Source organism: Hirundo rustica, chromosome 5, assembly GCF_015227805.2.
Source record: "Hirundo rustica isolate bHirRus1 chromosome 5, bHirRus1.pri.v3, whole genome shotgun sequence".
Classification (NCBI taxonomy): domain Eukaryota; kingdom Metazoa; phylum Chordata; class Aves; order Passeriformes; family Hirundinidae; genus Hirundo; species Hirundo rustica.
Genome location: NC_053454.1, coordinates 64,170,331 through 64,182,990, shown reverse-complemented (window position 1 = coordinate 64,182,990; position 12,660 = coordinate 64,170,331). Strand labels below are relative to the sequence as shown.

The 12,660-nt window shown below is 40.1% G+C and overlaps 1 protein-coding gene across 4 annotated transcripts in view; it reads right to left on the bottom strand.

Annotated features, from left to right (window-relative positions):
- The window catches only part of USP53 (ubiquitin specific peptidase 53), a 29,222-nt gene extending 16,967 nt beyond the window's left edge, over nt 1-12,255 (bottom strand). Inside the window, exons 1-5 of one of the 4 annotated variants that reach the window (XM_040063619.2) lie at nt 12,148-12,201; nt 11,083-11,211; nt 4,589-5,286; nt 2,803-2,895; nt 778-912 (exon numbers count right to left, since the gene is read on the bottom strand). In XM_040063619.2, the coding sequence (XP_039919553.1) occupies nt 778-912; nt 2,803-2,895; nt 4,589-4,732 (372 nt within the window). In that variant the 5' untranslated portion in view covers nt 4,733-5,286; nt 11,083-11,211; nt 12,148-12,201. Of the gene's footprint in view, nt 1-777; nt 913-2,802; nt 2,896-4,588; nt 5,287-11,082; nt 11,212-11,659; nt 11,795-12,147 lie in introns of those variants that run through there. The other 3 variants (XM_040063621.2, XM_040063618.2, XM_040063620.1) reach the window with 3 other exon arrangements.
- Between the last annotated feature and the right edge of the window lie 405 nt (nt 12,256-12,660).

Below are 12,660 nucleotides of genomic sequence, written 5' to 3'. Positions count from 1 at the left end.
GACTTCAAACAGCCTCTTTCAGGAGCTCGGCACTGGATTTTTCCTATGGATGTGAAGAAATATGTAGCAGGTAGGAATTAATTTGTGGATACTCGAAAAGGATGACCAAAGCTGAAAGTAACCGAAGCAGCAACCATATTTCCTGCCCCTCAAATCCATGTCTGAAGGTTAATACTGCAGGTGTGTTATGGTGAACCTTTTCATTGTCTAACACAGGACCTCTTGGGAAGGTCTCTTTACTGGAGTTCTGTGACACCTGGAGTCACCTTTGAAGGCCACAGCAGTGGCTTGTGTTTTTCAGTAAGACTTCACTGAAGCAGAAAGTAACTACAGCAAGATCTCCAAATATTTGTTCACTCTTGGGTAAGAAAATGGAAATCTCTTCTGCAGCAGAATTCAGCAATGAGCTGGCCAGTTGTAGCACACTGTATTTCAATAGCTGGTGACTCAATACTTCAAGAAACAGACAATATATTCAAATCCATAGGTGCTTCTCCTGAGAAGATAATCTTTCTCTCCATCAAAATATTTCTAGGAGTGACTCCGTTCATCATCCTTACCTCCTGCTCTGCCTCAGCTATAGACTTAAGGGAGGAACATATGGAACAAATGCAAGAGTACTCCACCCCCCTTACCTGACACTTACTCCATGTGTCTGTTGCCCTAACTCGCATAAGAAGCTCAGCAGGATTATGTTATTTGAATCCTACCCATGAGCCTGGAGCTACCAAAACCCCTAAACTAACAATTCTACTCAGCTCTCAGAAAGATACTTACAAAGCATTCTGCTGCATCATCCATGAATCCCAGCTGGAAACGCTGCTCATCCTTGAAGCTTTCCGCGAGGGCATGTCTCATGTTATCCGACGGGAGGGCTTTTTCTCGGCTGTGTTGGAATTGTGAAAAGATTGCCTAGGAAGAAATGCAATGATTACTCATCTTCATTAAGCACTTGGCTAGACACCGTGGTTCTACACAAATACATCATCTCTTGCATAAATATGTGAAATATTTATATCTATAATGTTTACAGACCCTTGTAACTTCCAAAATTACTGTTTTCTCTTCAAGTTACTACGTTTGTATTCTGCTACTGATTCCTCTACAAGAATCTATGGTACCAAACTAAACACTGAACCTGTAGAACAACAACATACAAAATACAAAAGTAGAAGTGATTGAGTTGAGCTCCCAGAGGCAACACAAGCCCTGTTCTGTAATTACACAGCTTTTTTAATTTGGCCTCCGGAATACCAGTTCGTCCATATGTATCTCATGTCTACAGATGGTGTGTATTTCTTAGGGCATCATGTAATGCCACTCGTGATTCACTAAATAATGTAATATTTACTGCTTAGAAGGGGAGTATATCTTCACTAAAATTACGGATATGCAAAATCTCCCATAAATTAGATAGAATGCCAATAATCCTTGCTATGAAATTAGCTCGGTGCTGAACCAGTGCACACAATACAAGAGAAAAAGTCAATATCCGCAGTTCTGGAACATGATAATAAATTGCACTTGGTTTTTAATTCATTTCCCAGAAAAATTGGCTGCTACTTTTCTTTTTGGCAGAGATAGCCATCCAAGTGAGCTCATCATTTAGCAAGTAAAGGAGGTTGATTCTTAAGGAACTCAAAGTTAAAAGCTATTAAATGAATTACAGGTTTGCAGATATTTAAAGGTGTATTCCCCAGTCAAGACTTCTAAGTCAAACTTTAAGGAGAACTGAAGAGACTAAAGATAAAGCAAGTCAGAAGAAGCCATGTAAAATATAAATAAGGATATGGATTCTTCACATAGGCTTCCTATGGTTAAAATCTGTTGGATAGAAGGCAAAGATAAAACAGAGAAGCCAAGTTTCATGGCTAACAAAAAGTAGTGTTTTAACCATGACACATTCCAGGGGGTCTCTCAAGTATTTAATCCTCCCTCTCAAAACAAGAAGCAAGGACTAGTGATAAAAATTACAGCCACTATCCCCATGTAAACATTGAAAATGAAGTTTTTAACAGATCTGCTTTGAAAACATTTATCACTTCCTGTTTGGGCTGCTAGGTCATTTTTTGGTGAGCAACGTGTCCAGCTAAAAAAAAAAAAAAACAACAACAATACAGATAAGCAGTTGTGCAGATAGGTATGCTCAATTTAGTGGCCTGCGCAGTCCAAGTCCCAGAATTTATTGGCTTTGCTTTTAGTTTATAGGAGAGGCTGACAGAGATAAAATAGCCTTCGTTGTTAAACAGGTAGGAAGTGTTAAAATAGCCCAGGACCACAAAAAAAAAAAAAACCCAACCCAACCAAAAAATCCACCCTAATCACAAACAAGTCACTGTTTATCCTCTTCCAGTGTGTATATATTGTATGGAAATGAAAATGTCCAAGATTTTAAACACTGAACAAACAGAATTACTCAACCAGTATCTTAAAGAGCCAAGAAAGCAAACCCAGTAGTACAAAACAGCTGGGGACAGATATTTCCAAATGAATTAACTACTCTTTTTTGAGGTCAGTACATAGGCCATGGAGTTAAATATCACAACTACACTGTTAAAAAAAAAAAAATAACTTACGCCATTCTAACCAACACCAGAACCAAAATTTCTTCTTTAAATACAAGAAATTATTTCTCTGACAAACATCTATTAAAAATGTCCTTTAAATGAAATTGCTTTTTTACACAAACATGACTTGGTCACCCAGGGATAAGTATGATACAGACACAATTTTTTTAAAAAAGTATTTTAAATTATTTTTCCCTCCTCTTGAAATATGGTTTTTCCAGAATTTTTTATCTACCTTTAAAGCACAAAATATGCAGGCATCTCCTTGACACACATGTCCAGTTAAACCTCTTAAACTTCGTCGAAATATGTCAAGTTGCCATAATACCTATAAAAGTAAAGAGAAAATATGTAATCAGTTCTGAAGGCTCTTTGTTTAACACAACATACAGTAGATTTTAATTTTCTTTTTTTATTTCACATAACATACAAGTTAAGTACCAATATTACTGCAGGAAATGGTGGTTTTTTTCCCATTAGTTTGGTAAATTATGGAAGTGGAAATTAAATTTTTACTTTCAGCACTTAAAACTTAGATCTGTCTTTTAAACTTCTTGAAACAATGTATTTTGGAGAAAGAGCTGAAGTACTCTCAAAGAAAGAAGAAGCAATCTAAACTCTGTACAGGGATTATAGCAGTTTTCTTAAAGCTCTACACAAAAGTCCTATATTATATCCTTATGGTCTCTTATCAAAATGACTGCTGAAATACATTTGTTTTTTCACAGATCAAAATAATCCTGGTGCTTACACTCTTATCTGTGTAAATGCCCTACAAAAAGTTAATAACAGCTTGTCTACACCATGCTGCTTTCAATATCTAATGTCTAGGGTACACATGAAATGAAGCAGTTCAGAAAGTTGTCCCTTAAAAAAGTAAAAATAAAACCCCTAAAAATGAGTTGTCAAGAGGTACAGTAAAACAACAGCTGAAAATCCAGGGGGGAAACGATATCCTATCAATAAATATAAAAGCTAAACTGAAATAGGATGCATTGCAAAATGAAAGTCCAAAGCTCAGTTCTGAAGGTTGAGCAGTGGTTAAAAGAAAAAAGAAAGGAACACATTCCTCCTTGTAAAAGGGCAGTCACCAAGCATCTGCCACTGTTTGATAAACAGCACTGTGTTGTGAAGTCACGATTGTCTGAAACCAGAACTAAAAATTACTTAGGGTTTCATTACAGGGCACCTAAGTGAAAATAGCAGAAATGCAAGAGAATATAGGTCATGCTGCTCCCATTGGATGCAAAACAACAAACACTCTAGTAAAACTACAGTACATTTTGATTTTAAATACATATAGATACCATACACACCACATAGTATACTTCTCATATCTCCTAGGTTTAAATCCACACCAATTTTATTTCTTCCAAATTTTAGGAAGTCTATGCATCTATTAAGCCCTCTGCCACATTGAGAAATAATTCTGTACAATTTAAAAACATTCAGATACAAAATCTGAGCATTACAAGAAGTACCTTATTATAGGGAGAATTCCAAGTCATATTTCTTTGGTACCAAGTGTATCTCCTACTCTAATTCCACAAATCTTGACTAAGATTAGAATCAAAGCTCTCACTATATGGTCATATTCTGATATACCCCAGTATCACAGGCTCCTGTGCTAATTCTGAGAAAATGGGATTTTAATAAAAATAGTGTCCTAGTCAGTACACGTAGTAATGGTTGCCCCACATTAAAAAGTGTCACATAAATTTTGGAAGCAATTTAACTATGTTTGACAGAAACATTACTTCTAAAATTCAAGCAGAAAGTTTTAAAGTTTTAACTCCTACATTTTCAAATACAAAAGGAAAGTTTTTCAGATATTCTTGACACATGCAAATAAAATTCTGTGCAAAATAAAGTACTAATACTCTCAATTCTTTACAGTTAAATGCTGAATAAAATTACCTTAATACAGTGTATTATTCCTACAAAAATTGCCATTTTTGTTTCCCACATGCACTTAGAAAAATCTATTGAACAAATGTTTAACAGATGAAGTTTTTTCTTACCTGAACAGCACTATTAAGAAAGCAGCTGTTTTGTCCAGGTTCATTTAATAAGCCTTTTGTAGGGGCCAGGGATAGGATACTTCCAGGCTGATAAACTTTTCCCAGGTTACCCCCAGGTTTTCTTAGGAATTTCACCCATGCCATTATTTTTCAGAATTTATAATCACAATGTTCACAATTAAATATTTAAGGATGTGATGGGTGCAAGGCAAAGAAGGTGGTTCTACAATAATATTTCTAAAGTCATGGCATTCCATTCATCTCTGTGCAGTAGTAACCATCCACAGGTTAAAGTCTATTTTCCATGAGCAGCTGTGAGCCATCCCTCAGGATCAGTCTCCCAGTAAAAATACAGCCGAACCAAGTTTTTAAACCTCAGTCTTAAAAAAATAAATAAAGGTGTCCAGTCAAGGTTAAAATATGTTAAAAGTCATGAGAATAGAAGTTCTTTTTAAGCAAGTTGCACAATTACTGACTTCTTCCAGGGATATCAATAACGTGTTATTATAAATCATTAGTTGTATTATACTAAAAGTTTATATGCATATATATATCACAGAACTGGAAAGTCCTTGTCAGGTGTTAATACTCCTGCTGTCTCATTTTGTTCCATCTTCTTTTTTACTTCTAACTGTAACCCGTGAAATATATTCCAGTTTAGAAATATCCATGTTTATTTCATTCTCTTTCCAGTGAACCTGAAATAAGAAAGAAACAGAAATTATATTTAAAAAAAAATCCAAAATGTTAAAGAGCTTCTAAATTAGAAAAGAGGTCACGGCTAAAACAATCTCTAAATCTAAAAGCAAGATGAAATAGCCAGGAAAGAGGAGAAGAAAAAAATCACCACCCAAAAAATGTTTTTAAGGCATAAAAATTAAGTTATTTTATCTATCATAATTTATTATCTTCTAATTTCCAACACATCTCTAAAGATGAAAATAAAATTGCTGTAAAGGTTCTCCTAATAACCAGCAACAGCTTATAAAAGGACCATGTAATACATGAGTTATTCAGTCTTTGCATCTCCAAGTCTAATAAAAGCATTACCAAGAAATAAATCTTTTTATTCAACAATCAAAAACCAAAGCCGTTTTTTATTTCAATTTTATGGATGGACTGTCAGCTAGTATTCAGCTTTCAGAAGTTTGTACTGCCTACTAAACACTACATAAATGTGTCATTAACCTGGCTGCATTCTCATAGCAACCAGGAAAGCAGTGCTAACATCAACGCAAGAGCATTCTGGTCGCTGCCCCAATAGCCAATTCCAAGATTTTCAAATTCCAACAAAAGGGGTTGTTTCTCCATTTCTTGAAGGAGCATGTTGAAGGTTAAATGAGTCCATTTCCAGAACATCCCCACAACCACATGTAAAGCCCAAGCCATGATCCTCTCACAACAATGGATTATTCTGTCGGTTTGGCATTACTACATCACCCACACAAACATTTGAAGGAACAGCACAGAGCAGAATAAATTTAAATAGACCAATAAAATTGGGGTTCCATATGTGGGAAAGAAAGAAGGGGAAGGAAAAAAAGGGTGAAATTTAGGCCTCACATTTCAATGGAGATATTCACCTTAGATTTCACAAGCATGTGAGATACTGAAGACATATCGGTATACTTCAAAACGTGCAGCTTTTCACTACAGTTTTTTCCACTATGTAAACTTACCAAGATTAATGAGAAGCATTAAAAAACAAAAATTAATTGTGTAGTTGGAATACTGTATAAACTGGAAGAGACCTTGCTCAGCTCAGAACAAGCGATGCCACATTCACACAAAATCATTCTACACAAAATCATTCTACAGCTCTCTTAATACTGTACAGCTGGAATATGTGGCTTTCAAAAATACCCACAGGAAGTCTTGCACCCCTGAAACCATTTCCCTTTATTTAAGAGAAACATTGGTACTTTCTTGTATTTAAAAATAAAATCAATAACTGGAACCTAACCAAAAGTCTCTCTTGCCCCATGAATAATAGGATGAGTTCTGTTTGTTTACTGATGTTACTGTATCTCACCCGTAAGTAATTTGATCTAATAATACTGGAGATAGTAAGTGTGATTTGTGGCAGCACTGAGCGAGGAAACTGACCTTGACAGAACATCATATAACAATTTTGTTTTCTTTATGTTCACTTCAGTTAACCCAGAAAGAGGATAGGAAAAGAAAATGTAGCTGAAAATGTGTATCGGCTTCAGATCTTATTAGAAATACACACGCTGTTTCAGAAACAAAAGTTTTCTGGAAGAATTTAGGATAATGACAAAGAGCATTCATTTACTAAGGACTCACAGGAAGTAATTTTCTCTTGCATTTCAGGGATGCCCTACAACACTCCATGGGCCAAGCATTTAGCTGTTGGGCTGGCTCTCAGGAAAAGTTACAATGATTCACTGCAAGAATTTAATGAAAAAATGTTTCTGGATTATCTCTGTCCCATTGCATTAAAATGCTTCCGGCTGAGTTTCACATCCACAAAGCTGTGAATACAAATAATTTCATCTATCACACAATCTTATTCTAAGAAATTGCAGAACACATTAATTGCAGTTTTCATTAGAAGTTCCACTGCAAATTTTTTCTCCACTGCACCAAATACTAAGGTGCATGGCTTCTCATTCATAATAAGAGAGACAATGTAGATGAGCCTTCCAATGGTGCCAGAAGCAGTGGGATTAATTTGCCATCACAGCCTCTCCATAAGGTGAAACAGCCTATAGTAGCATCTTGTTTTGAAATTTACATTGGACAAATATTTCAGTTTTGATTTGGGGAGGGAAAAAAAAAAAAAAATATATATATATATATTATTCCTCTGCTGACAAGCCTACCCCCATCACAGATGCCTCCACAAACCCCAGAAGTGATGCTGCTGATCAATTTTGGCTGTTTCACCTCCCATGAGTTTGGATGAACTTTTAGGTGACTGGGACTTGGACCAGACTTCCATAACCTAAACTCAAGAGTCAATAGCACTATAATTAGGACCTGAAGACTTCTTCCTTGTCTGTGGTAAGCCAGTGTTGCTGAGGGCACTGTAGCATTTATTAACCAGACCTTTTCGAGTTCTTGGCTTGCAAAGGTGTGAGGGACAGAGTATAGACCATCAGTCAGTCGTGGGTGCCCCATCCGTGGCAGAATTCAAGTGCAAGTTGGCTCGGGCTCTGAGCAACCTGCTGAAAGGTATTCCTACCCATTGGGGGGGAGGGTTTGGAACACGATGAGCTTTAAGGTCCCTTCCAACCCAAATATTCTGTGATTGAACCATACAGAGTCTTCACTAAATGCAATATTTCAGGAAAAGTTATTTCACAGTGTTGCTGACATGCAAGAGAAGATTTTTAGGAGCTGATAATTAAAGGAATACTCTTGCCCTTCAGACTACAGGAACTGATTGTGGACAACTGTTTGTCAACCAAAGACACTAAACAAGGGCTATAAGCTCTCAAACTAATATCTATTTACCAGCCTAACTCCTTCTACCTTGCCCAATTTCAGTCATTGTTCTTCAGTCACAGGTGATCTCATCAAGCACCTGGCTACCCTCAGCTGTGCAGTCTTACAGGACAAAACACATGCCTGTCAAAAATTTCTGGCACCTGCCTTTACAGCTTCCAGAACAACAAATTCACTTGTCAGCAGAACTGCACGTTATCACCTGCTTGGTTGGTACACCCCAGCACGTAGCTGTGGCTGGCACAGACTCCTCAGTCTAAGAAGCAATGTCACTAAAGAAGCTTAGAAACCAGTGCAGCTGATATTTTGCCTAAACAATCACTTTCTACAAGCACATTTGGGTTTAAGCATCTCTGATATCCACCGAGATAAAACTGATGAGATAAACAGTTGGCTCTGTGAACACTGGAACTACCAGTCCCTGGGCTTCTGATAATGTTCTGCCTCTTGGCCGAGTTCTCAGTTTTCTCCCTAGCTGGGGCATAAGCCAACTCTGCTCCTCACAACATCTTACAAGGTCTCTCTCTTCCAGCCAGCTGCCTCTTTTCATGCACTTTCTAAGTACATAATCATCTTTGAGGCTTCTATCCCTTCTGTCAAATTGAGTGGAAACCTGCCAACAAGTTCAAAAGTTGTTGACTGCTTCTATCCTTGAAATTTTGCTGAAGAATAGTTATTTACATCTTCTTGGCTTCATTTTGCAACTATTCTCAGTGTGTTGCACAAATTACTAACGGCAAACTTTTCTCATGCCCGGTGCTGGGGTTACTTATAAGCTACACAGCATTTTGCTTCTTCTTGCAGTTCATGCCTCTGTGCTGAGCCTGGCAACCCCACCCAACAGTCTGACAACTCTGGGAAATCAATTCCTAAACTGATGTAACTTAGGAATTTAGACACAAGACAACAAAAATTGTGAAGGAAGAGTAATGGAATATATTATGAGGGAATAAAGCTATGATGGGAAACCATTAAAAATCTCTGCAATGAGCCAGTATTATTAGGACTGAGGTTCCTATCTCCTCCTTAACAGAATGAAATTCATCAAAAATTCAACAACTTGCAACCTCAAGAATTCAAGTGTCTTCCTCACTTCAAAAGGCTTTCACTTAAAACTGCCAAATTTTGTCAGTGGAATGAAAATCTGATTTGTGTTGTGACAGTGCTGGAGGTTGTAATGAATTTTCCTTACATTAGAAAAAAAGAAATAAACAAATGGTGAAGCTGCTTTAAAAATGACCCAAAATACCAAAACTTGAAAGGAATAATCTCTTACACCCAACCTCAATGAGGCTGAATCTTTTTTTTTTTTTGGCCCCTGCACAGATCCTGTCCTCTTCCACCTTTAGCTCCCTTGTTAAAAATATTTGTCAACACATCTCATGCACCTTAAGATACATGGAATGATTTTAGTAGCCACCAGTCTTTGTCTTTGGAAATTATACTACTCCCTTCAAAAGTTGTCACAGAAATATGTTTACAGGAATGCAAATTCTCACTATTTTAAACATCAGAGAGGGAGAAAAACTTCATAACTAGCACTCAATTGCAACACACGTAAGAAGAAACAAGAACAACACTACAGGAAAAAGCCAATACCAGTATATTACCACTGGCTGGTATTGGTCTGACACATTCTTTCTCCTTTGGTCACTGACTCAACAAGTCCTCAAGACACCAAAGGAGTAATTGATGGTATCTCCTCCAGAAATTCTTCCAAACAATCCCTGTAGATTTTCAACCCAGACTTTTTCTTTTTTTAAGACCTCTATTGTCTCTTCTCGAGCCCTTGCCTATTTAGCCATCCCTCCTATGCCAAACCACTGCTCCTGCACATCACATGTCTGTTTTCTTCCAGGACGGAGAACCAGAAGTGTAGATACTATCCCAAATGGCTTTTGCATAAGTGTACCATTTTTTGCTTTAAGCTGTTCCAATAAAAACTTTTCTGTTTGCATCAACACCAAAACAACAGGTTCACAGCTCAGCCTCCCTCATCTGTTACAAGGAGAAACCGACTTTAGAAACAGCTACAGTGGGAACTCTGAGTAAAGATCTTGGAAAATACAAATTACCAGCCCATGACATGGACCAGCATTTACAGTGAATCATCACACAGACACTACAGAGAAGAATTCTGTTTTTCCATCTTCCTACTGCTTTATGTGTAATGATTCCAAGACTACAATGTATTCTTCCCCCGAGCCTCAGAAAGATAGAATGTATCTTTACAGTGATACTCACACTAGCCTTTTTGTTTCAGATTAATTGCCCTGTCCTTTCAGTTGCATGATCTGAGAGATGTTTGATCATTAAGAGAAGTGCAAAATACCGAGTTTGGCTCTTCCTCGAAAAGATTCCTGATTTCTTAAGTCACCAGGAAAAAATATGACAAAACTGAGTTACAAGGAATTGTAATGTGAGCATCATTTTTAAACCCACACATATTTTATAGACTTGACAAAAAAAGGAGTTTGAATGTCTGAGTCACTACACCTCATATATTTCCTCATTAATGTATCCTGTACAAACCTTCCTACAAACATTTTATTCAGTCTGCGCATCTAAAATCCTGATCCAGCCTCAACCCATCATCATTTAACCTGGCACCAACAAACTCCAACTTATTTCTGCTCAAACCATGATGTTTGTGAAGAATTCTGTGAATGAGTTTTGCTCCCATCACTACATTCCTCAGCGACTAAACTGTTTTACTCCATCAAGAGGCATAAACCAAGGAATAACCAAGGCTACTGCCAATACCCTGACACTCTCTGGGTCACACATCCAAATAATTTCGTCAGTAGCACATCGTGCATACGGTATGGCCAAAAAAGATTCTGCACTATCAAGGCTTGATATGAAAGTCAAGTGCATATTTTCTGTGTTTTTACTGTCAACATCCCACTGGTCAAGAGTAATTGATTTTTTTATACAAGTAATTCGATACTTTAAAAAAAAAAAAAGCCAGTGAGTATCTCTTACTTTGAAACAATTTGTTAGGGGAAGAAAGGATTACTTACTCTTTGACGCGGCTAATTTACAGTCAGATTATAACATGAGGTCTCACTATTTTGACACCAAAAAACACCCATTCATTCCATAAGAAAAGAGCAGGTAATCATAAAATCAGTCAAGGGATTTTCCATTGCCTTGGGATAGAAAGGGATACTGCATCATCAATCAGGCACAATGCCGTTCGCACTATTAAGTTGTTGTTCTTAAAATAATCCTAGTAGCTTCAAAGTTAAGAAAGCTTAAGTGGTTTGGTGTCTAGTGTTTTGGTAGAGGGTTGCATGAGCAAAATAAAGCACAAAGTAAAGATACGTAAAACTCACACTTATTCTGGGAAGGAAACAATCCACCTTGAGAGAACAAGTCATGGTTCCTCAGAAAAGCTAATTTTAAAATATTTGCATTGGAAATCAAAGTAAGGGATATAGGTAAACTCAGACCAGATGCTAAGCAGGTGATTTGCATACATTTGCATACATCTACCCACATGCCTCTGAAACTCCATCTGTACGAGAACAAGAAGTAAACAACCTCTGCCTCCAAAACGCTGCAAACTGATTAAATTTCAAGCAACTCCAACACTACCTGTACTGGCATTTCCTGTTCCAGACAGCCAGCCTCTGGAAACACTCCTGGAGAAGTCGCTGCTGGGCATGTGACGGCCGCGTTGAACATTAACCGCGCACCGCGGCTCGCTCCCAGCCCGCACGGCGGCTCGCGGGTCCCTGCTCCGGCTCCGCGGCCCCTCCGCTTACACAACGCGCGGGGGCAGCGGGGGCAGCGCCGGCAGCGGCCCCGGAGCTGCCGCTGACCCCCACCCACGCAGCTCCGACAGGGATTTAACCCCAGCCGCCGCTCCGGCCGGGAGGAGGCGACGGTCCCGTCCTCCGGCACTCCGCGCTCCGTCCCCACCTGGGCACCCGCGGCCGCCTCCGTCACCGGGACCGCGGCCACAACCGCGCCCGATCCCCTGACCCAAGCCGCCCCCTGCCCACCGCAGTTTACCCCCTGCCCGAGGCGCGGCTCAGCCCCTGTCCCACCCCCGCCTCAGTCCCCGCGGACCCCCGGCTCACCGCCGGCTCCTCACGCAGCTCCTCTTCCGCCCCCTCCCGGCGGCGACTCCGGGTGCGGCCCCGCCCTCGCAGCAACTTTTGCTTCTCCGGCTTCCCGCTCCTCCTTCGCGCTCCCCCTCCCCGGCCCGGCGCCGCCGCGCCTGCGCAGTGAGGCGGCAGCCGCGACGCTCTCCCGAGAGCGGTATCCCGGATCTTCCCGTGCCGGGAGCGGGAGGGAGGGAGAGAGGGAAGGGGAGAGCAGAAGCGATGGGTGGCGCTAGCCGCGGCCCCGGCCGGGGCGCGTGCGCGGTGCGCGCGCGGGAAGGCGCGCGAGGCCGGGGGGCGGCTGAGGGGCTGCGATGGCGCCTGAGGCGATGGGGGGGAGCGGCGGCCGCCGCATCCCCGCATGGATCCCCGCCCGCATCCCCGCCCGCATCCCTGTCCGCATCCCTGTCCGCACCCCCGCGTCCTGCCCAGGGTGCACGGGGAGCGGCGGCGAGGTTAGGGGCTACCACAACCCCGCTCCTCCCTCCC